The 21,123-nt window shown below is 39.7% G+C and overlaps 1 protein-coding gene across 1 annotated transcript in view; it reads right to left on the minus strand.

The window, feature by feature from the left end:
• The window catches only part of ARHGEF10 (Rho guanine nucleotide exchange factor (GEF) 10), an 89,521-nt gene extending 80,307 nt beyond the window's left edge, over positions 1–9,214 (minus strand). Inside the window, exons 1-4 of the mRNA XM_010079407.1 lie at positions 9,151–9,214; positions 3,219–3,389; positions 1,616–1,906; positions 286–349 (exon numbers count right to left, since the gene is read on the minus strand). Of these exons, the coding sequence (XP_010077709.1) occupies positions 286–349; positions 1,616–1,906; positions 3,219–3,389; positions 9,151–9,214 (590 nt within the window). The remainder of the gene's footprint in view (positions 1–285; positions 350–1,615; positions 1,907–3,218; positions 3,390–9,150) is intronic.
• Positions 9,215–21,123: the final 11,909 nt, after the last annotated feature.

Genomic DNA, 21,123 nt, shown 5'->3' on the forward strand with positions numbered 1-21,123 from the left:
TGCTGAAAGTATCATCCTTGGTTACAACATCTCAAGCAGCCTGTTTCAACTGATATTGCTATGACTCTATAAAAATTAAACCTAGTTCCTTCAAAAACATCATGCACGATTATACATACATGACCTTAACCAGTGCTGATTTTGGTACACACCCACAGTTATGGAGTTAAGACAATAAACAAACATGGAAACATCACACAAGAAAAATAAAATATTTATCAAATGTAAGTTTTCTTAGGAATGAAGGTTTTACAGATCATTAAAACAAGCTGAAATGGCAATCACCTATTTTGAGGCTCCTCTGAGTTTACAGAATTATAATTACATTCTTCAGTTGCTGACTGCGTACCTGCTAAGTAGAAAAAAAAAAACATATAATCACCAAAATGCTTGGAAAAACATGTCAGTGTGGTTCAAATGGTGCATTTTAGCATAAGAAACTGATTTTACTAGTTCATTGGTAATTAATAATTTACTTTTATACAAAATTTTTACTCTTAAACATGTCTAAAAAAATTTCCAAGTTTCTTCAGACTCTCTATATTTGTAATTGAAGGAATTCAGAAACAAAGCAATTTGGTATAAGAGCTGTGAAGATGAAATTACAATGTCTGATGCATTTAATTTTAATCTCTCAAACATATATCCCTCTACAGGTAATAACAACCACACAAGCATTTGCTTTTACTTGACAATATTCCAAATGGTGGTAGACAGCAAAGGCTGCAAAAAAAAAAAGAAGTATCACAGTACATGGAATTACAGTAGAATTGCTGCCTAGCTAAAAAATAGTATATTCAAAATACAAGAAAAAAAAAAGCAGGATACGGGGAGTTTTCTGTTCCTCCTGCTCTCTTGACATTAAGCTGTCAGTTTTGACAATTATGGTTACAAAATGGGGGATTTCTCCTCTATGTAATAATCCATAGGTATTTCCCTTTCAAGTTTCCTCTGTTTTAAAATTGTACTAAAGGACAAACAGAATTTGCCAAATCATCAAGGAAAAAATCCCATAGCAACTCAAAACCCACAAGGATTAGAAAATAAACAAACAGAAGTGCATACAGAAAAGGTAAAAGAGACAGGAACTCTGCCAAGACCTAGATAAAGCATGATAATGTGTGAGAAGAAACGATTTGGCTTGAACACTGAACTATGTCTCTGGAAATTATTTCATTACATTAATAGGGAATTAGCAATAATCATTCTTAAAGGCAAGACATGAGTCCTCCCTTGCACTATATATTGTAATACGGTGTCAGCAAAACAAAGGTCAAGCAACACCAACTTAAAGAAGGGTTGATAAAGAACTGACTGCATACATTTGTTTTTATTTATGCATCTTTACTTGGGGATCTCAATCCTAATACAGCAAGCAGAGTCCCAAAGGAACTTTTTTTTTTTTTAAACAAACTGTCCTTTTTTTTTCCAAGTCTGACAAGAAATTTCAGTTCATACTGCAGGATAGAGTTCTTTTTCTATTTTGAGACAAAATCTCCCACACAGCTCCAGGCTGAGTGCTACACAAGGATTTACAAAACAGCACAGGTACCTGAAGTTAAACAAGGATTCCCCTTCAAACCTTCAAATAAAATAAGGTGCGTAAATACTGTACCTTCTTCATCTACAGAAATGCTGCGTATTATGACTGGACTGGAGTACGCTGGCAGTATCAAAGGCAAATTAGATGGCACAGCATAGCCACAGGGGACAGGAACAGAATATCCACCGGACAGGCTGGGACTTGCACATTCATCTTGAGGACTTGGTTCCGGCGATGAGGATGGATCCTTGTCTTGGATTGGAGAAATATTTATGACTGAATAGGGATTTACTTTGGCTGGAGTGCCTTCTGCAGTAGGTTCTGAAGTTCGTAGTTTCTCGCTGTTTTCTAAATCATCAACCCCTTTAGTTGAAAAATCAAACAAAAAAAAAAAGTTTTATTTTTCATACTTCTTCAAGCTGCTTAATACTGCTCTTTGCAAATATTCTAAACACTGATATGGTCCTTACCATACAAGTTGCTAACAATCTATGACTCATGAAATTCCCACACAGTTGTGCTCTCCTCCCCATTTTACAGATGAGGAATGCAACAGCAGCAAAACAAGCTGGGTTACAAGGATGCCTACGGAAAAACAATAACTGGATTCTAAACCCTGAATAGGAGGATTTCTGACAAGTAGCCAGGGTCCTCTTTTGCTTGTCATAAGCACATAGCTGAACACAGCCTTAAACTCTGTTAAAATCTGGATTCTAGATTAAGTTGGATTTTATAAACACACACACAAAAAAAGTTTTAGGAACAGCCATGAGGAGAAAAAAAAGTTCACTGGGGGTACACTCCTCAAAGAACAGTCCTGAAAATGCTCTGTTAAGAAAAGGGGAAAGAAAGCAGCTTTCCAAGTTTTGCTCTTCAAAAATAAATTATTTTCTGTTATACAAAGTTCCTGGTGTTTCTTGAGGCAAGGTTAAATACAGCAGAAGCAAAGGCCCCTCTAAAGCAAGCTGCAGAACTGCAACCCAAGCAATCAGAAGTTTTTGAGCTCTAAGTACACCTTCACAAAAGGGTGAGCGAGCAGCAAATTTTCAGGGAAAGATGGTGTTTAAGTTACAGATTGTCAGACTGCATAGTCACCTGAAGAGTTACCTATCTTTAACTGCCATGAGCACAATGACTCTGCTTACAAAAGGAAATTGGATCAAAGTCAGCAAAATCAGCTGTTGTCAGTTTCAGCAGAATACAGGGATGCCTCAGCACTGGGAACATCTGTATTTGTTGTAACTAATGTTTCAATGTTTAATAAAATAAGACTTCTGTTTATGAACAAGATTCATACATTCAGACTCCATTTATGTTTATGCACATCAGCAACCAGCAAGCTTAGCTGTGAAAGCAGCTTTTCTCAAGCCATCCACATGCCATTAAGGCTCCAAGGGCATAAAGTTTTCCTGTAGCATGGCACTGTAACTGAGATCAATCCATTGTTTTGGATGTCACACTTGGTTAGGAAACCTCACAGGAATTACATGTGATGGTCATTTGCCTTGTCAATCTACCATGAGTGTAACTAGCAAGAATATTCAAAACACTTGTATGGTATTTCCATGGAAACCTCTTTTTACAAGTGTTTTTATTGCATTGTCAAGAAAAGGCATCCTATAATCAGCCTTGACTATTTAGCCCAGTGGAGACACAGCCCAACAAGCTGACTTACCTGTGGCGTTAGCCTCCTGGTGCTCTATGTTATTTCCAGGATCAGGAGGAGGTGGCACAAGGGCTTGCCTGTCTGCTTCTGGTATCTCATCTCCACTGTCAAAGTCAAACTGTTCTCCCTCATCCTCCTCTTCATCATTCATACCCGTGGCTTTTGGTTCATGCTCTAGAACTGTGCAGAAAGACACACTTTTGGTTGTTTGCTCTTAATAATGATTTCATGGGACCAGCAAGTGTTCCACATTACAAATGAAGCTTACACAATGAACCCTTAGATTTTTAGGTTACTGGAACAGAACAAAAGCTCTTTGACACCCTGATAACCTCATGCAGTTTTCAACAAATCCTTTAGTGTAAACAATGAAATTACTTGGAAAGCAATTAAGAACTGATAATGCAAATACCCTTGCTTTTGTCATAATGAACCAAAGCCAAAACTTTTTTAGGAAAACACTTAAGCAGCCAATTCTTTAAACAAGAAAAGTTCACAGATTAATTTATTTGCATAGGGACTTTGGAACTTTATAACCTCAAGTCATTTTTCCTTTCTAACTCAAACTTTTAAGTCTATTCTTTCTTAACAGTGTCAAAATGCCAGTGACGGTAACTTTCTTCACACACATCACATGAGACCAGCATATTGGTTTTCCTACTCCAGTCTGAGAGAGTTTTAAACCAATGACCTCACGCAGCACGCCACTAGCCCTGTCACCGCAGACAAGGCGCACTTTGGCGGAGGCAAGGCGGTTGACTTGTCAGTTCTCACCTTCGAAGAAGTAACAGCCGAAAAAAATACACCCTAATATGGCTAGGAAGTGGGAGAGTGGGGGTATTTTTGCCTTTGCTCATGAAGACTGCAGCACAGATTCGGCACTGTACACGGGGCTGGGGAGGGGGAGCAGGAGGAACTGCTGGGCAGTCTCCCTCCATGCTATTTTTCTTACCCATAGGAGTCTCAAGAACCCACTAGGATTTGAACCCCTCACTGCCTTACTGACGACTGGTTTTGCTTAGCTTTTGCGTTGCAAGAAGCGCACCCACAGCATCCAAAGCTTGTGTCAGAGACACTGCACAGAGGAGCAGCATCCAGAGCAGCTGCAGAGCGGGATGCCCAAAACCACCAGCCCCGTCCCTGCTTCCAGAAGCCTTCACTGCAGCTCCCCAAAACAAAAGGGCTTCATCCCTCCGTCCCTTGACTTGTCTTAACTGCTCTCCCGCCTTCTGGAGGAGAAAGTCTCATCAGAGGTCCCCTCTAGACAGAAATGTCACCTGTGGAAACTTTTTGGCCCAGCTGACCTTCCTCCCAAGCTCTTCCTCAAACCCATGATCGATACCTAACTTTTACACACATGTTCAACAACATATGAAAAATGTTATTTAAAAACCCCATGTAACTATAGCATAAATATATATACCAAAATAGGTAAATATGTAAATACACAAATATGTTAGAAAAATATACATGAAGTTAATAGGGCCCCCCCCCTCCATGTAACACAATATGAAAAACAAAGTCGTGCAAGGACAATCGGATCTCCTGAGTCATGATGATACTATCAGCGTTTCTACCATCCAGGACACTGTTTGTATCTGTGATAAAACCCACACAGATCACAGCTCTAGACTGCTTAGATTGTCATGGTAATCAGCATTATCTGCTTCTTCAGGCAGGCTGAGCTGGCATATTTTATCACAGCCACAAATAACAAGATCTTTCATGTGGCCTCTCTGTAGGAGACAAAGTGAACTAATTGCAAAAATAGTAAGGAACAAAAAAGGGGTTATCCTGCATTTATTGTCATGGTTTATGGCTGAGGCAGCAGGACATTTAATTTAATTCTGATGCTTTTTAAAAATCCTTCTGTAAGAAATCAGCCTTTGGACTAAGGCTTTTCAGGTTTGCTTTTGTCCACTAGCAATATATTTTTTTTCCTGAAAGATGCAACAATCCTGCAGAGCTCTTCCACGTGATTCACGACAATCACAGCATTCTTCCCGATTCAGCATCCGCCTGAGTAGACTTTGTACAGCTTGCTACTTGACATTAATAGGGATAAGAAAGAAAAGGCGAGTGGTGCTGTTGGTTTATTTCTGTTTTTTCAGTTTTGTTATGGTTTCAGTATATCTGTGTATGACAAATCTGGAAGACAGAAACCTGTGAAATAGTAAGTAGAGTGGGTTTTGTGATTACCAGTGTGTGAAACGTTGGTTAGTGACACAGGCTAGGCAGACAAGTAAGCAGATGCCAGCCGCAAGCAGGTAGCAGCCACAATACCACAGCTTTTTGTATACGTGTACTGCTATCCGCCACTCCTCTCGCTGCACTACAGAAGTGAACCACAGCAGCAACCACTTCAAATACATAAAGTAGCTGTGCCTGCACTTCGTATCGTGTGAGGAGGGGGAGGACGAGGTTACCGGAATGAGCTGATCATTGCTGCAGGATTAGGCCACTCAGGAAAGTGGGCTGTTGCTGGAGCAAGGCTCAGCTGAGAGCCATGAACCCAGCTCTTACCTGGAGGTCAATTCTAGACATCAGCAAAAGGAAAAGTGTGTATGCTTATGAAACATCCGAGCCGCGCAGGGAAACATCACGGGATCAGGAGGCACCTCCGAGGTTTCATGGCTGCCAGGTTTGGGAGCTGCTGCACCCAGATGCTTCCTTGGGGTGTATAAGGTACCTTGGGTATCAGATGCCCGATAACTCCCTACTCCAGCACTTTTACACTTACGCAATTCCCCAGGCACTCGAGTCCAGGGCAGTGCCATTTGTCAGAGACAGACAAGACGTGCCAGTGGCAAAAAAAAAGGTAACGTGAGACACTAAAAGCAAAAAGAATGACTCAGGACCCAGGCGCAAACCTGGTCAACCAATGCACAATTCCCCTTTATCATGCCTCCTCATTTCCCCTAAAAAAACAACCAACCCATATTTTATGATTGTGGGAAGAAATCCTAACACAGCAATTGACTTTCTCAACTTGGGTTAAAAAAAAATTGAAGGTGCCGCCTGATTTTTTTCTGTTATGGCTGTTAATGCTGCTCCATTTCATCTTTTCAGAAACATTTACTTTACATCAGAACTAAACAAGGCACAGAATCCTGTAATTGGGCACTACAGCCTAGAAAGATCCCCTAAATGGCATCACTGATGGGACAGTGGTTTAAGATTACAAAACAGACAAAAAAAAAAAGTTCCTTTCTCAGATTACGCGTCCTTTAGAAAGGGCGGACTGGAGACAAACATCCCCACTTCAGAAAAATTTGAAACTGTATTTCAGCTTTGCATCACTTCTGCATTTGCTTAATTCTGCAGGTACAAACTTTAATCCTTCCAATTGATTGATACCTTCAGTCTCATATTTAAGAAAATTATCCTCCTTTAAACTTTTATTCTGAACAGCATACTGTTTAATTTGATGGAAAAAGTATTTTAATAACAAAAATAAAGAGCGGGTAGGGACTTTTTGCTTCAACTAAAGAGCTGCTCGGCACTGCAAACAAATATAGATTATTTCATACAAAAAAAGACATTTTGAATAACTACAATTTTGAAAGTACATACTTTTTATGCCGTTGTTTGTGTTATGTCAAAACAACACATGCACAAGAAAGCACTTGGGAAGTGCTACAATAAATTAGGAAGACAATCAGCATAGTTACACTTGGGCTGAATCTGACTACAAAAAACCACCACAGATCTCACAAAATTTCATGGTCATGAAGAAAGCCCCAGTTCCTCCAACGCTTTAACTGTAAATCAAAAGGATCAAACTGAAAAGTGCATTTCCAGGCAACTGTGGTACAGAAAAAAACTGTGGGTATGAGGGGAGAATTTCCAAAAGCACACACATACCCCAAATCACTCAAATAGAGGACAACTACCTTTTTTTATAACATAATTTTAAAATGCCTTTTTTTTTTTTTGACACAGGAATAATCACAGACTGCTTAAGTGCTTAGCATGACAGAGTCTGTGTGGAATTACTTCATATAATTAAATTAGTTACTAAAAATCCAAATTGCCCTTTCACCACTATGTGCACCCTTAACTTCACGCATGCCAACCAGAACAATCAGAATACAATAACTGATTACACTTTTCATCTTATGCCAATACCATTCTGCAGGGAAATTCCTTTGTTTTAAACAAAAATTATATTTGGAGTTTTAAAGCACAAAAAAAAAAATCTGATACAATGAAAAAATTGCCTTAAAGTTAAATTAAGTGTAAAAGTCTGAATTTACTTTTAGAAAAAGGAATATATACTCTCATAACTGTTAACACAACACATGGATTTATGATTTTTTTCAATGATATGTTATTTGTTGAAACGACTTTTTCTTAAGCTTACTTCAAAAACAAGCTAACTTAGGCTTTGTTTACAGAGACCTGCTGGGGCATAAGCAAATTTAAACAATTTTTCCTTGCTCTGACAATTGCAAAGCATTCTTGCCACCATCTGCTTTCCCATTCATTTTCCTTAAACTGTTTATAGTTCAACATAATACAGCTAAAGAGTTACAAGTTTAAGAGTGACATTAATTTTAAAGCCAAGATTAAGCTAGTGAAGCTTCATTCATAGTTTTCTTCAATAGTTTATTTTAGAGATGCAGAAGTAACACAAAATAGCTCTGCACTTGCACTTTGAATACAGCACAAACCCACAGGGGAAAACAGAAGCACTCCAAAACTCTGTTCTCACTTGCAATCACATAAATCAGAGATGATCTTGAAGAAGTCAACTGAGCATTTTCCATTGAAAACCACGATAAAGGAAGAAAGAAACAGAACCCCAAGCAGGAGCAGCTCAGCAGTCTGGAGCACAGTAACAACAAGCCTGGAAGCCCTGGACATAAATAGGCACATTGCCATCAGGAAATATTAATATGTATTAAGATTTGAAAAAGATCTCTAGAAACAAAAAGGAAGGCTTCTGTATAATTAGGAATGTCATCCTTGGAATCAGTTGTAGTCCTTTTTAAAAAAAAAAATTAAAGCTAGCAGGGAACTATGGAACAAAGAGAGGAAATGCATCTATTATATTTTAAAGACTTCATTACAAAGAATTTTCTAAAGGCTACCAGACAGGGTAAATATACATGTTCTCAGAAGAGAAAACTATTTTTCCCTTCTCCCTCTAACAGTCACTTTTCTTCCAATACAATATTTTTTTAATTGGGGGCAGGGGTGTGTGTGTGTGCCCTCTAGATTGTAATCTATCTTGTATATTCACTGAATGACAATTTAACTTTTTTCTAAATTATAAACATTTTAAGTCACTTTTACCATATCACCACCCTACACTGACCAACAAAGAAAATAATTGTACAATGTTTCAGATGGAAAACATCTGGTTATTATTTAATGAAGAAAAAATTAATACAATTAAACCTCAACCAGACCAGCAGGAGCTGCTTGGTTTTATTCCAATGCACAGTTTTAGAACATTTATTCTTTTTTACTCATGGATTTTAGACTGCAACAAGACACATGGGACTGCATAGACCCACCTTCCTTCAAACTGAATTCCCTGAATGCTTCAACTTTCCACAAATTCTTGAGTATCATGAAATATGCAAAACTTTTCAGCAAAAAATATTTTAAAAGTTCACCATCTCAGAATATAATACCTCAAAAGGTATTATAAAATTTGTTATCTTACAAAGGTTACAAATCAAAGCAAACAGCCAGGCATAGCATCTGAGTGTTTATTATTTCATCTTGATACACTCCAGAGATTTCTCAGATGAGGTATGCTTGCCTTTTCAGAGCCTTATTTCTAAAGGGTTAAAAACTGCCCAGCTCCTTACGTAAGTGTACAAGGCACTAGATAGAAATAAGAAATAGAAGTGTGCAGATACTAGAAAATAAGTGAATTTTTAAAGTTATCATTACTTTTGTAAAACTAACCATATGGGCCCAAACATACTATGCTGACTGTGTTCCACAATGAACAGGCTCTCAAGCTGTTCACTTTTTATTTCAAGTGACATTTCGTAGCAGAGGCTTGGCATTTGTCAGGAAGGTGATCCCTGTGCTAGGAAACACCTGTGCCTACTGCAAAAGCTCCCGAATTTGGCCAACTTGTCAACCTTTGGAAAATGACTGTTGATTCATATTCTGCAGGAACCTGCAAAAAGGTTTTAAGAGACCCAGTTACCACTGGATAGCCTCTAGTTTCTTCCAGCTTTTTGTCACCGATTAGATTGCATTCCTACAGCTAGAAAGCAACACGGTATTTTCTACCTGCTCACATCTCCCACTTGTGACCACAACTTTTTCAGCATCAGGAGAGAAAACTGAAGTTAAATATTCTTTTGCTGTGGTGCCCGCCTTACCCATCTCTCTTCTGCCGTCCTGTCCCAATGACACCTCTGCTGGCACCTGCGCAGGGCCAGGGGCGAGATGTGCCGAGTGACTGGGCAGGACAGCAGGGACCCCATAAGGGAAGGCTGGCTTGAAGAGCAAGTGTTCCTGCAAACAGTATCCTTCGCCAACACTTCCCAGTCATGGCGTGACATTTGCCAGCGCACAACCAGCATCCATAAATCACCTCCTCATACGGTCACGCAGGTGGGAAGAGTCTCCTTTGCTAGGGGGAAAGAAAAGTCTAAAGCAAAACTGTATATGCAAAAACACATGGGTGAGCACTCCTTCCCACGGGAAGCAGATCAGAGCCAAGGACTTTCACTCCCTTTTCACTTGCTAGGCTGGCGCTGCAGGAATCCCAGGTCCCCGCAGTACCAGCACGCTGGTAATTACACACAGCTCGCGCACGCATCCACAGCATGACCACAACGTCAGCATTACAAGTCTCTGTGGAAAACAGTCATCAAAAAAACCCAGCAAAACTAAACAGTACACATTCATGCACTAAGTGCTTCCAGTGATGGAAACAAAAGCAAAACCGCATGAATTAACAGGCTCTCCCTGCAAATAAACAACAAAGAAATAAGTAAAAATGCCTCTTTAGTATTTCATAAATACACACATTACATACTAATGACATTGTCAAGCAGGCACAACAGATATTACTCTTCTGGAAAAAGAAAAAAAACCAACTAGGACAATACTGGAAATACTGTGGGTTTCCGATGGCTTCTCACCTACTCATTTCTGTTGTTACCCCTTCTCCCAGCTTAGAGAGCACTATACAGATAGACTGATTGGCAAACAAAGTTCAATATATGCAAAGTTTGACAAATCCATTATCCCAGCAACTAATGTGGACAGAGTTTTATAGCATCCCCTTTCTTAGCATGTTTTAACTATTGTTTTAACGCACCTTGCTCTTCTTTGCCCTAACACACTAAGGTCCTGTTATAGCTCAAAAAAAGTATACCTGAGGAATTCAAGCAAACTCACAAAAACAGTAATTCTTATATCAAGACTCACTAACTGAACTCCACAAAATCCTGCTTTACAATACCCCTTTAACACAGCTTCTAACAGAAATCCTATCACCTCAGTGGACACTGGCTTGAGTTGGGCAACGACAGTGTTTCCTTGGGACCTTTCAGTCCATCAGCCTCAGAGTCCTTCTCATCGCCTCCTTTCCTTAGCCATGGAGGGGAAACGCAGCCCTGCCTTGGCCCTGACATAACCAAACTTCATGATTCAGAGCTTCAGCCAGTCCACACGGGAACTCGGGAAGGATTGTCTTCCAACGTGAAGAGCCATCTTAAGCACTTGGCTGGCAAGTGTTCTTCATGTGCAAACACGAGTGGGTCACCATCAGACATGCAAGTGGCAAAGAGCAATCCCAGCCAAAGTTAATTTTGCTTCCACCTTCCTTTGCAATACAGGAGACTGCTAAGATCCTCTGGACACATTACACTGAACCAATTCACTGCTCCCAGGGCAACATTTTGCCTCAGCACCCGGATTTCCCTTTGTGTCTCCCCGCAACGTACAGAACCAGGAAATACAGGGACTGGGAAGTTGCCCATCAGTGTGGGCATCCCCGTGGCACTGGACACATGTTCTTCTTCCAGCCCCTGGAGAAACCTGTACCAGCATAATAAAAGATTTTTCAGGAGCTATCATGCTTTCATCTCACCAAAGCTACTGAGCTCAACAACAGACTATTTAGCAATGAGATGTATTCCTGCAACAACCCTTCTCTGACAGACTAAATCATCTTCCATGTTCATTTTAATGAAACAACGACAAGGTCACACTTCCTGGAAAGATTAGTTCAGTGAGGAAGAAAAAAGAAAATCTATATGGAGGGTCGGAGTGGTTTTCCCCAAAAAATGTTTATCAAGTATGTTTTCCTCAGATTGCTAGGCATAGTTTCAGTTCCCCTCTGCAGCAAAAGCAAGCAGCACCTCGTGTTTCATTCAATAATTCAGACACTTTAACTTATCATAATGCAAACAAGTTTTCACCCATGCTCAAGCACAAAGCGAAAGAATTACAACAATGTATAAAAAAGTTAATCTCTCTGTAAACTCTAGAATAGAATCATTACAGAAGCTTTAGGCATGTTTAGTGAATATTTACTGGGATCAGTGAAATGGAATTAAAGAAACCTAAAACAAAAAAAAAATTCCCTCCATTATTTGGCAGCAATTTATCCTGGCCAGTTAATGCTACATACAAGCCCTAAAAAGGCAAAAGAAGCAAAGAAAAAAGAAATTCACACTTCTCCTTACACACTGGCTCACTGCTTGAAATCAAACTTTGAAACTTAGCTTAATAAAATATTCATTTCAAGAATACACAAAAATCAGTACAAATTTCTCTGCAATTCTTTTGTCTTTTAGGCAAACAATACTAGTCACCCCAGATCAAAGATAAAGTTTTGCTGCCACCCCTTGGAAGCCCTTTATCTTATCATCAATTGCTCTTTTCGATCAACATGTCTGAGCCTTGTCCCTGCACACAGCTAGCAAGTTAAGTCCAACAGTAAAGTCACCTTACAGAGCAGCTGAGTGAATACAAAAACCAATTACAAGTTATTATTCAGAAAGAAAACATCAAATACTATCAAAAGGATTAAGTCAACCTCTCAGAAATCTATGACAGTGAATCACATTAGATCATTTAATACATTATAAACATCTAGCAAAGATTTTACTGGATTACTTCAAAATAAAATAAGATATAATTACATCTATGTAACTTATATTTTCTTTGTAGATGCTAAAAACAGAATTAAGTTTTCAATTAATCTGTTTATTTTCTTTCTAATTCTTGGTTTTCCCAATGCTCAAATACACTCAGCTAGAAGAAAAAACACATAATTAGGAGTGACATGTGACATCGTAGCTGCGTTTCTGCAACGGGAATTTTCTTGTTCCTCTTTGTTACACAGCTTGTCTGAACTGTCACAAAAAATAATTGATCCTTACCTTCAACAATGCATTTTCCTTTATTTACTGAGAGAAATGTGATCTTTAGAAATAAATAAATTGTTCTGTTACAGATGGGATGTCAGACACCAGCAAGCCACTGCCAGCTTCAAAAACAAGGGACCATTCATAATGACAATTCCCATTCTGTTCTCATTCTTCTGAAATCTTGGCTCCCCCTTTACCATCATTTGTAACTGTCTGTATGCTGAAAACAGATATCTAACAAACAATGCCGTTTAGACCAAGACCAACTCCCTTCATAGCTCCAGTTTAATTCAAGCAGTATTTTTATTTCAATTCCTCATCATAGTAAGTAACGTCTTCTTAGTCTGAAATACAAGCTTATGCCTTTCAGTGTTTTTCACTTCCATAAACTAAACTGTCATAAACTAGTGTCTTGTCAATATTATAAAAGCCCCAATTTAACTGCTGCTTTTCTCAGTCACAAAGTTAGCTTGTTAAAATAGTTACAACCTAAATAAACTATAAAATCATTCACTAAACAGCACAGAAGGTAACCAAATAATCTGAAAGAAATATATATATATAGCACATAGAATAAAAAGCAGTTCCCCTAGCAGAGAAATACAGTCATCTCTACAACAAAACACAACGGTCGTGCAGCAGCTCCCTACTACGGTAAATAAAAAATTTTTCTAGGTTTTTTTCTGTTAGACTATGTAAAGTCATCCCAATGGGAACTTTTACAAGAGTATAGTTGTTTCTGCTTCACTCTTGCCCTCAGACGCAAGCCAGATTTCCTTCTCAGGGACAGAGGAACAATGACTATTTTTGTGTTCCATTGCTGGCAGGCAAATGACAAAAAATAACTGCAGAAAGACACAATCTCAGCACTCGATCATATACAAGATATAGGATATCCAGATTTAAGTCCCTGGCCTCCTTGCTCTGTGTCTCTCCGTATCAGGAACAAAGAGGTATCCCACTCACAGCCCTAGAGAGCTGCTTGTTTGTATAAAAAGATAGAGAAAATGCTTTAACTATCAGTGTCTAGGAGAGACCCTCAGTCAGTTTTCAGTTAAAAAAAAAAAAAAAAACCTAATTTCATCCCATTGAAGAACATCTCAGACCCCAAACTTAAGCAGAACAAGGGTTCTCACCTGGCTTCACCCACAGTACTGGGGACAGCAGCGCAGGGGAGTCAACATCCAGCTCTCCACTACACCCGGTCTTTAGGGGCACCTCACGCTTCCCAAATGAAGAAGAGTTACAAGTGATTCTCTCTCAGGTAAAGAGAGTATTTGACAGTAATAGGAAGACTATGCTATCAAATTCATTCTCACAATGTCCTTGTACAAACACTGAAATGTCAGCATTTCACTTTAATATTTTAACATAAATAATATATTCATTTCCTATAAATAGGAAACAAAATATAACATCTGTTCATGATTCAAGAACTGTATTGCAATGCAGCCATACTCCAAATCTCATCATTATATATTAACCCACCTTGACAGACTCAATTAATTATAAAACAGAGCTTTCAGGTCATACAACTGTTGTTAAAGGCAACTCAATGCAGGAAAACTGAGAAGAATAGTTGGCAAGTATACTCAGTACGAGGAAATACACCCAACGTTTTCTAATAGTTTTCACAGAGAAATCATATGAGGCATAGTGCCGTGTACCAGAAATAGAAAGAGACATACTCAGAGATGAAAATGCAAAACCAGAAGGCCATTTGACACAGGGAGTACAGCCGCCCCAGCTTCCCTCGGGCAAGAAGCTGTTTGTCAGGTACCCATCCTGCCGAGCAAACAAAGCTGGCTTTCCTTTGGAAACAGGTCCTGATAAAGAGGGTGTTTACCCCTTAAGTCCTTACTTAAAGAGAAGGACTTCTACTTTGCAAGATCCTAAGATATTGTCCAAGTAAAGAAATTATAAGCAGCCAGAGACCACATCTCCTAACAAAGCAGTAACAGCACAAGCTCAGGCCATCACATGTAAACACCATCCTAGCGTCAAACATCCAGCCTCCAGTCCTGGCTGGTCAGTGTGAAGATGACTCCTCCACAGGAGAAGCATGATGTGATTCCTGATTCTCAGAATTACCAGCTTTTTGGTTCCTCACTTGGTAGTCTGCAGTCCACGGCATATCCTTTTCTTGTTTAAATGGGTTTGGTTAAGGACACTCCCTCACAGCAACCAATTAAAAACATAATTATAACTTACTGCCATGATAAAATTTGTCATTTGCACTTAGCTTTTGAAAAAGGATTTTTTTTTTGTTGATAGAGAGAAAAAGAATCATCCTCTGTTTTATTTTGCAAAATAGCCATGGAAATTTTTTATGTATGAAATCTTAAATAACAGCACTTTGTGCATAAATTCACATGCATAGACACTCTAAAGAAGGGACCACAAGCTAGTACTATCATCTCAAGTGTCAATTTCAGAAGCAGTTTTTCGGATTGTGCTCTTAGCCAATAAGTCTTTGCATCTACCCCCCTCCAACTGCTGCCAACACATACATTCATTCAAAATATACAGAGAAAAATACTAGGGAATTTTTAACCATGGCTAGAAGAAGAATCTCCTTTTTAGAGGAGTCTGCAGGAGGGAGCATACAGGCATTAATTTCTCCAAAGTTCCTCAGTACTTGAATGTGCTCTGGGGTAAGGGAATTAACTAGCACAGACTTGTCACTGCCTAATTAACAATGCATGACTGGAATGTCCAAACAGCTATGAGCAGATACGTTGCATAAGCATAATAAATGAAATAAATAAAAGGTAAAATATGTTATCTTCCATTCTTTTATCACATGTAGTTTTTCCCTTTCAAGAAGTGGCAGAAGCAGCTCTGCTATTGACCTTAACAGTACCTTAACTTCAACAAGGTAGAGATTCGGATGGTTATTGCTTATGAAAAGGCATTATTCAACATTAATCACATAGCTTTTATATACATTCTCACAACATCCCCATGACAACAATGAAGGTTTACCATTATTTTTCCCCTTTGTGTACATTAGGATTGATACAAATAAATTTGTCGAAGTTAATTATCAAAACCATAGAAAACCTACTTGACAAGAATAAAACTGAGATTTATAATGCAAGGTATACACCTACAAATGGAAAGGAATCCAAATGACTTTCAACACTGCAGCTGTATTTGTTAGGACAACAAATAGGTAAATGAAAAAACTCCCATGATGTCACAAGAACTTAAAAAAAAAAAACAGCAAGCGATTTAATCTGTGGCCACAGATCAGGATTTTAGAATCATTATGCAAAAGCTAAAAATATTTTTTCATAATGTATCAAAGGGTCCTGCACCCAGCACACAGAGGGAGCCTGGGTAGCGCACCCACGAGCCCACTGTCTGAAGACACTGACAGGCGCTGCTCATCCCTTCTGAGCAGACACCATGGGTGGCCAGTTTATAAGTACACCAAAAAAACCCTCAACCATTACAAAAAAATTCTATATGTTTCCTTTCTTTACGTGTATTTGTAGTTGTACTTGGCCCTAAAATTCCCACTTATTTTCCACCTGCAAAATGGCTCATGAGAATTATCTGGAAAGTGAACTAAAGTGTAGTTTAGTGTAACTATTACAATTTTCTTCACTGATATTCCTTTTATTAATGTTTTTTTAAGAGAGTTAGCAATGGTGAAGCAAAAAAATACACACGTTCCAACAGTTTCAGGCAAAGGTTTTTGAGATGACAGGGAATGCAAGATCAGGTGGAGGAGAATCTCAATTTATGTTCAATAAGTCTTATCTCAGCCTATTAAGGAGTGACATGTCTGAGAATAAGAACGCAACACGCAGTTCTACATGTCACAAAGAGCTTTGCAGAGAAAGAACCTGAATTCTGGAACTGCACTGAACTACGTCACCCTGAATTTGTGTCAGAGTATCCCACACGCTGACATGCAGCACAAAGTTGGAACTGTTGCCGCAAGCATTAGCTGTCTGAAGAAAGGCAGCCCCTGCTCCAGTGGAAATATTGATGCCTCAGGAATTCCCCTTCCCCCACAGCACTACATTGCTCTGGAGATGGATTATACAACAGAGACAGTTTCTGTAGCTGTCACTAAACAAAACAGAGCTAAATGCAGGGGCCTGGCCACATGGATTTTGGACAAGGACAGGAAAAGCACTTTTGCCAACAATAACCTCAGCGATATCTCAGAGCATAAATAAAACCGTCAACAATGCTGGCCAGAAATCCTACTCAGTAAAAGCTGATTTCACAGCCTTCTGCTTCTTTCACATTCCCCGTTTCCTAGGTAGGATCTAGCAACAGATCTCTATCTGTCACAGTGCCTAAGTCAGACAGAAAGCAGTTTTGATCTAGGATGGCAATTCCCAAATTCCTGAGAGTTGTGGCTGAATGAAACTAAGATAAATCCTCTTCCATACTTAAATGGCTTCATTTAGGTATAAGTCCTGTGTGAACAATAAGTAAAATGTCCTATAAGCAATAATTTATATTATTAATATACATATATTAATATATACATGTATCAATGCATATAATAGAGTGTAAGTCCATAAGTAATAATGTCCTATATGAGGGACAGATCACAAATTTATGGGAAAGTCACTCTCTATATAAACTGTACTAGTAACTTTATCAAAATAAAAACAGCTCTACTGGGCTCAACCACAGGTCTCCATAACCCATGTTTCCATAAACTTGTGCTTTGGGATGATCAGAACAAGCACATCATCCTTATCCTGAGAAATCTCCCAGCATCCAGCTATCAAAAGCCAAACCCTTTTAAGACTTAAAATACATAATACCAAGCACTACACAAAGGTGCGTCTACAGGAAATCAAACAGGAAAACAGGAAAAAAAAAGCCATATTCTCTTACAGAGAACATAAATGCAGGAGGCAATGATGCGGTGTCTTTGTACATCCTGTCTTTATGCCCTCCGAGACCTGGGCTATACAAGTGGCCGTACGGCTACCCATATACAGCAGGCAAAGGGCACCAAGTGCTGACTTCACAGAACCAGCTCCGTATCCAACACACATGTCTCTGTGCTCTGACCACACAGAGGTTCAGCTGTGCATGCTTCCCCTCTGCTTCCCATGGGAACACGTGCTGGCTAGAGAACTGCAGCATCAGAAAGAGGGTTCTTCAGCTACAGCCCTCAGCAGACATTGCCCAGGTAAAGTATGCTTGGTGGAAGCAGCATATGCCCTAACAGAAAACAACTCACCCCCTTCTGTCCTCTCAATTCAGACTCCAAATCTGTGCAGGAATATGAGACACTGGTCCAAATATCCTGTCCATGCCAGAGGCTTCACTTGCTTTTTCCCTACCGCAGAAGCACTTGAGGCTGCCAAAGCACAGGATGACGGTGTGATGATACGGTCTGCACAATCTTGCCTCAGAAGATGAGTATTTGCAGATTTGCACTGTAAGGACCAACTGCTCCCCCGGTGTCTTCCCATCATGCTCTCACAACACCAGCAAGCAAGGTCCAAGAACAAGACTGGGTAGATGACAGGAGATCACGTTTCAGCAATAAACCACTGGGACCAAGTCTTAAGGTGATACAGGGAAAGGGAGTGCTGGGGAGGTAAAAACACTTCTGGAAATAAAGTCAAATTGTTACAACAAAACTGGCTTTAAACCCCAAACTATTTCAATTACCTTCTGGTGGTGGGGGAGGGAATTCCTCTGTGTCCATCCTAGTGTATCCACCGCACCTTTGGCAGACTGAAAAACCCTGAAAAAATGAAGGGAACATGTTTTGTAGATGAACATAATTTCCAAATACTGAGACACTCCTTTTCAATTTGGTCAAGCTCATACTTATTAGCTAATACCATTATGGAAGAGAGGAAATGTGCCTGGCTTCTTGCTTCAAAATACATTTAGTCCAAATTTTTGTGTACACAGCCCTCAGTATTGGAGCCAATTCTTATAACGATCTCAATAAGCCAGCTGAAGAAAGATGAAGTTTTCCAACTATCTGGTACTCTGCAGCTCCCACTGTGACAATCACAAGCAGATTACTAAAACATGTTATTTCAATGCCTGTTTGGAGTATATGCTGTTTCAAAATCTTCATGAAGGGGAGGGAGATAAAAATTCTAGGAAGCTCATCAGTTTTGATGACGCTTTTCTCCATTTGGCAATCATTTTGTTGGGGTTTTTTTTTGTTTTGGCAATCCTAAAAACTCCGCTTGAGCCCCTTTACTTCCATCTCTCCTGAGGAGAGTGAAGTACCCGTGAGCAGTCTCCTGTGCACCTTCCCCTTCCTCCGCTTTTCTCAAACACCGTTGGTCTCATGTTTTAAGGAAAAGAATAAACCACAAAGTACTGCCATACTTTGGTCCTGAATACACACCAGGTGAGAGCAAAGCCCAGAACCGGCAAGAGAAATTTTCCTTCCTTCCCCATAACAGTAGAAGTGATATTCCAGTATCATCTCAAGGAAAAACCTGACCTGTTGTGCTGAGCAATGCACACACTCTGCCCCAAATCCATTTTCACTATAACTCAAGAGATAGCATATCAGAAAGAAATATTTCAGAACAAGGCTCAGGAGGGAATGTAATTTTCCAAAAGCCACACAAGACAGTGGAAGAGCCAGTACTAAATTTTCCGTCCTACTCTTGAATAGCCCATAGACGTTAATCTCAAGAAGCTAGTGCTTCTGCTTGCAACAGCATACAGAACATTTCAAGCCCTTGGAAAGTCTCCACAGCCAAAGTAAGTGAGTTGAAGAAGATAGAGAAATTCAAGGAACAGCGGAGAAATAATAAACTAAATGAATCAGGATACAGAGGTCAAATCAATTGCCACTTACAGAAGAGGTCGCAGTGAATGGAAGGAAGTGCCTCAAAAAAGGATCCAAGCTGAGGAGGTACCAGGCAATTTATCTCCCTGACAGCACGTAATGCAAGGGCAAATCACCAGGACTGACATGCCAGGAAGGATAACAAATCTGGTAGCGCAAGACCCTCATATGAGGAGGCTATTCATAACAGCTTGCATTTGCTAAGCATACAAAATTCCCTTTCAAATTGTCTTAAGCTTTGGTAATTCTTAATCAAGTCCTACACAAAAACAAGTACCTTCAGAGCCAAGGCTCTGAAAGGATTCATACATACACATTCATATACAACATCTGCCTACAACACACAAAATATTCCATTACGTGCTTCCACTATACAGTGTCCCTTCTAAAGCCTCTCTCTACAGCTGATATCTGCAGAGCTCAAAGGCGTGTTCCTGTTTACAAATGTCTGGAATGCATCTTGCCACACCAAAATTGTCAGCCAAAATGAGGGAAAATAATGGTTTGATGAAAAGGCTATTTTTCTTTATTCTTTTACTGTTGAATCACCACTGGAACATAGATTTTCAAGTGTAAATGATGCAATAACCAGCAAACCTCTGAAAGTCTCAGCACCTCTTCCAAATACATCCTTTAAGAGAGTAGTTAAAAGGCCTTCAAATGTTTTTTTATTTAAACACATGATGCAACTTTTAAAACACCTGTGGAAGTTAACTTCAACAACGATTTTAAAAATCAGTTTCTTCCTCACAAGCAAATACTAACAATTAAACACAACTAAGCAGAGCTGAGCTATGGAAGTTTTCAGCTTGTTTTCTGTTTCCATCTAGCTCACAGTGACACGCTTCGAATTACACAAGAATTGTGTCAAAGAAGGACACAGACCCACTGTTAAAGAGTCCTAGCCACTGACCTGTTTGCTCCATCTGAACAGTGCAGTTATTCACAAGAAGAAAGATACACTTTCTCACTTAAGAATGCCTTAGGGGTTGACTTATACATCGCACTAATTCATCTTGAAGTTCCACAGATTTTTCTCTGCCTCTTAGATGCTGAAAAAAACACTGCAGCAGCAAAGAGAGCTTGTGTATTGTACATTCCAGTAATACCCTCCATAAAAATTAAATAATTGCCATTTTATGTCGTAGATGGCACATTCATGGAACTATCTCTAACAGCACCGTATTTCAAAGAGAAGTTTTTCACTTGTCTATTGAGAGGCAGGGGAACTAACTTAAGTCTAAGATGATTACATTGAGGAAATCACAGCCCAAATTAAGGTGAAAGGGTCCTCTGAATGTTCCCCCATATACTCAGGACCCATGTCTTCAAAACAATGTCAGGTTGCTCAGGGCCTTTTCCACCCAAGCTGGGAAACCCCTCAGAGGTGGGGGTTTCCCCCCCCCCCAGGGCAGCCTGCTCCCATGCTAAACCAGCCGCACCAGGAAGGGTTTCTCCCTGATGCCCAACTAGAATCACCCTCACAGCAGCTTGTGGCCATTGCCTCTCATTCTCCTGCTGTGCACCCCTGAAAAAAGCCTGGCTCCACCCTCTTTCCAGCCCCACCTTAGGGAACAGAGGTCTGCAATTCAGTCCCCCTCAGTCCTTTCTTCTCAAAACTACACAAACCCAGTTCCCTCAGCCTCTCCTGACCCGTTCCCACTCCCAACTATGACAGTGGCCTTCACCGGACTCGCTCCAGGTTGCCCGTCCCTTGCTTGTACCGGACCCCACACTGAACACTGTA

This window comes from Pterocles gutturalis, unplaced genomic scaffold, assembly GCF_000699245.1.
Source record: "Pterocles gutturalis isolate BGI_N339 unplaced genomic scaffold, ASM69924v1 scaffold2064, whole genome shotgun sequence".
NCBI lineage: Eukaryota > Metazoa > Chordata > Aves > Pterocliformes > Pteroclidae > Pterocles > Pterocles gutturalis.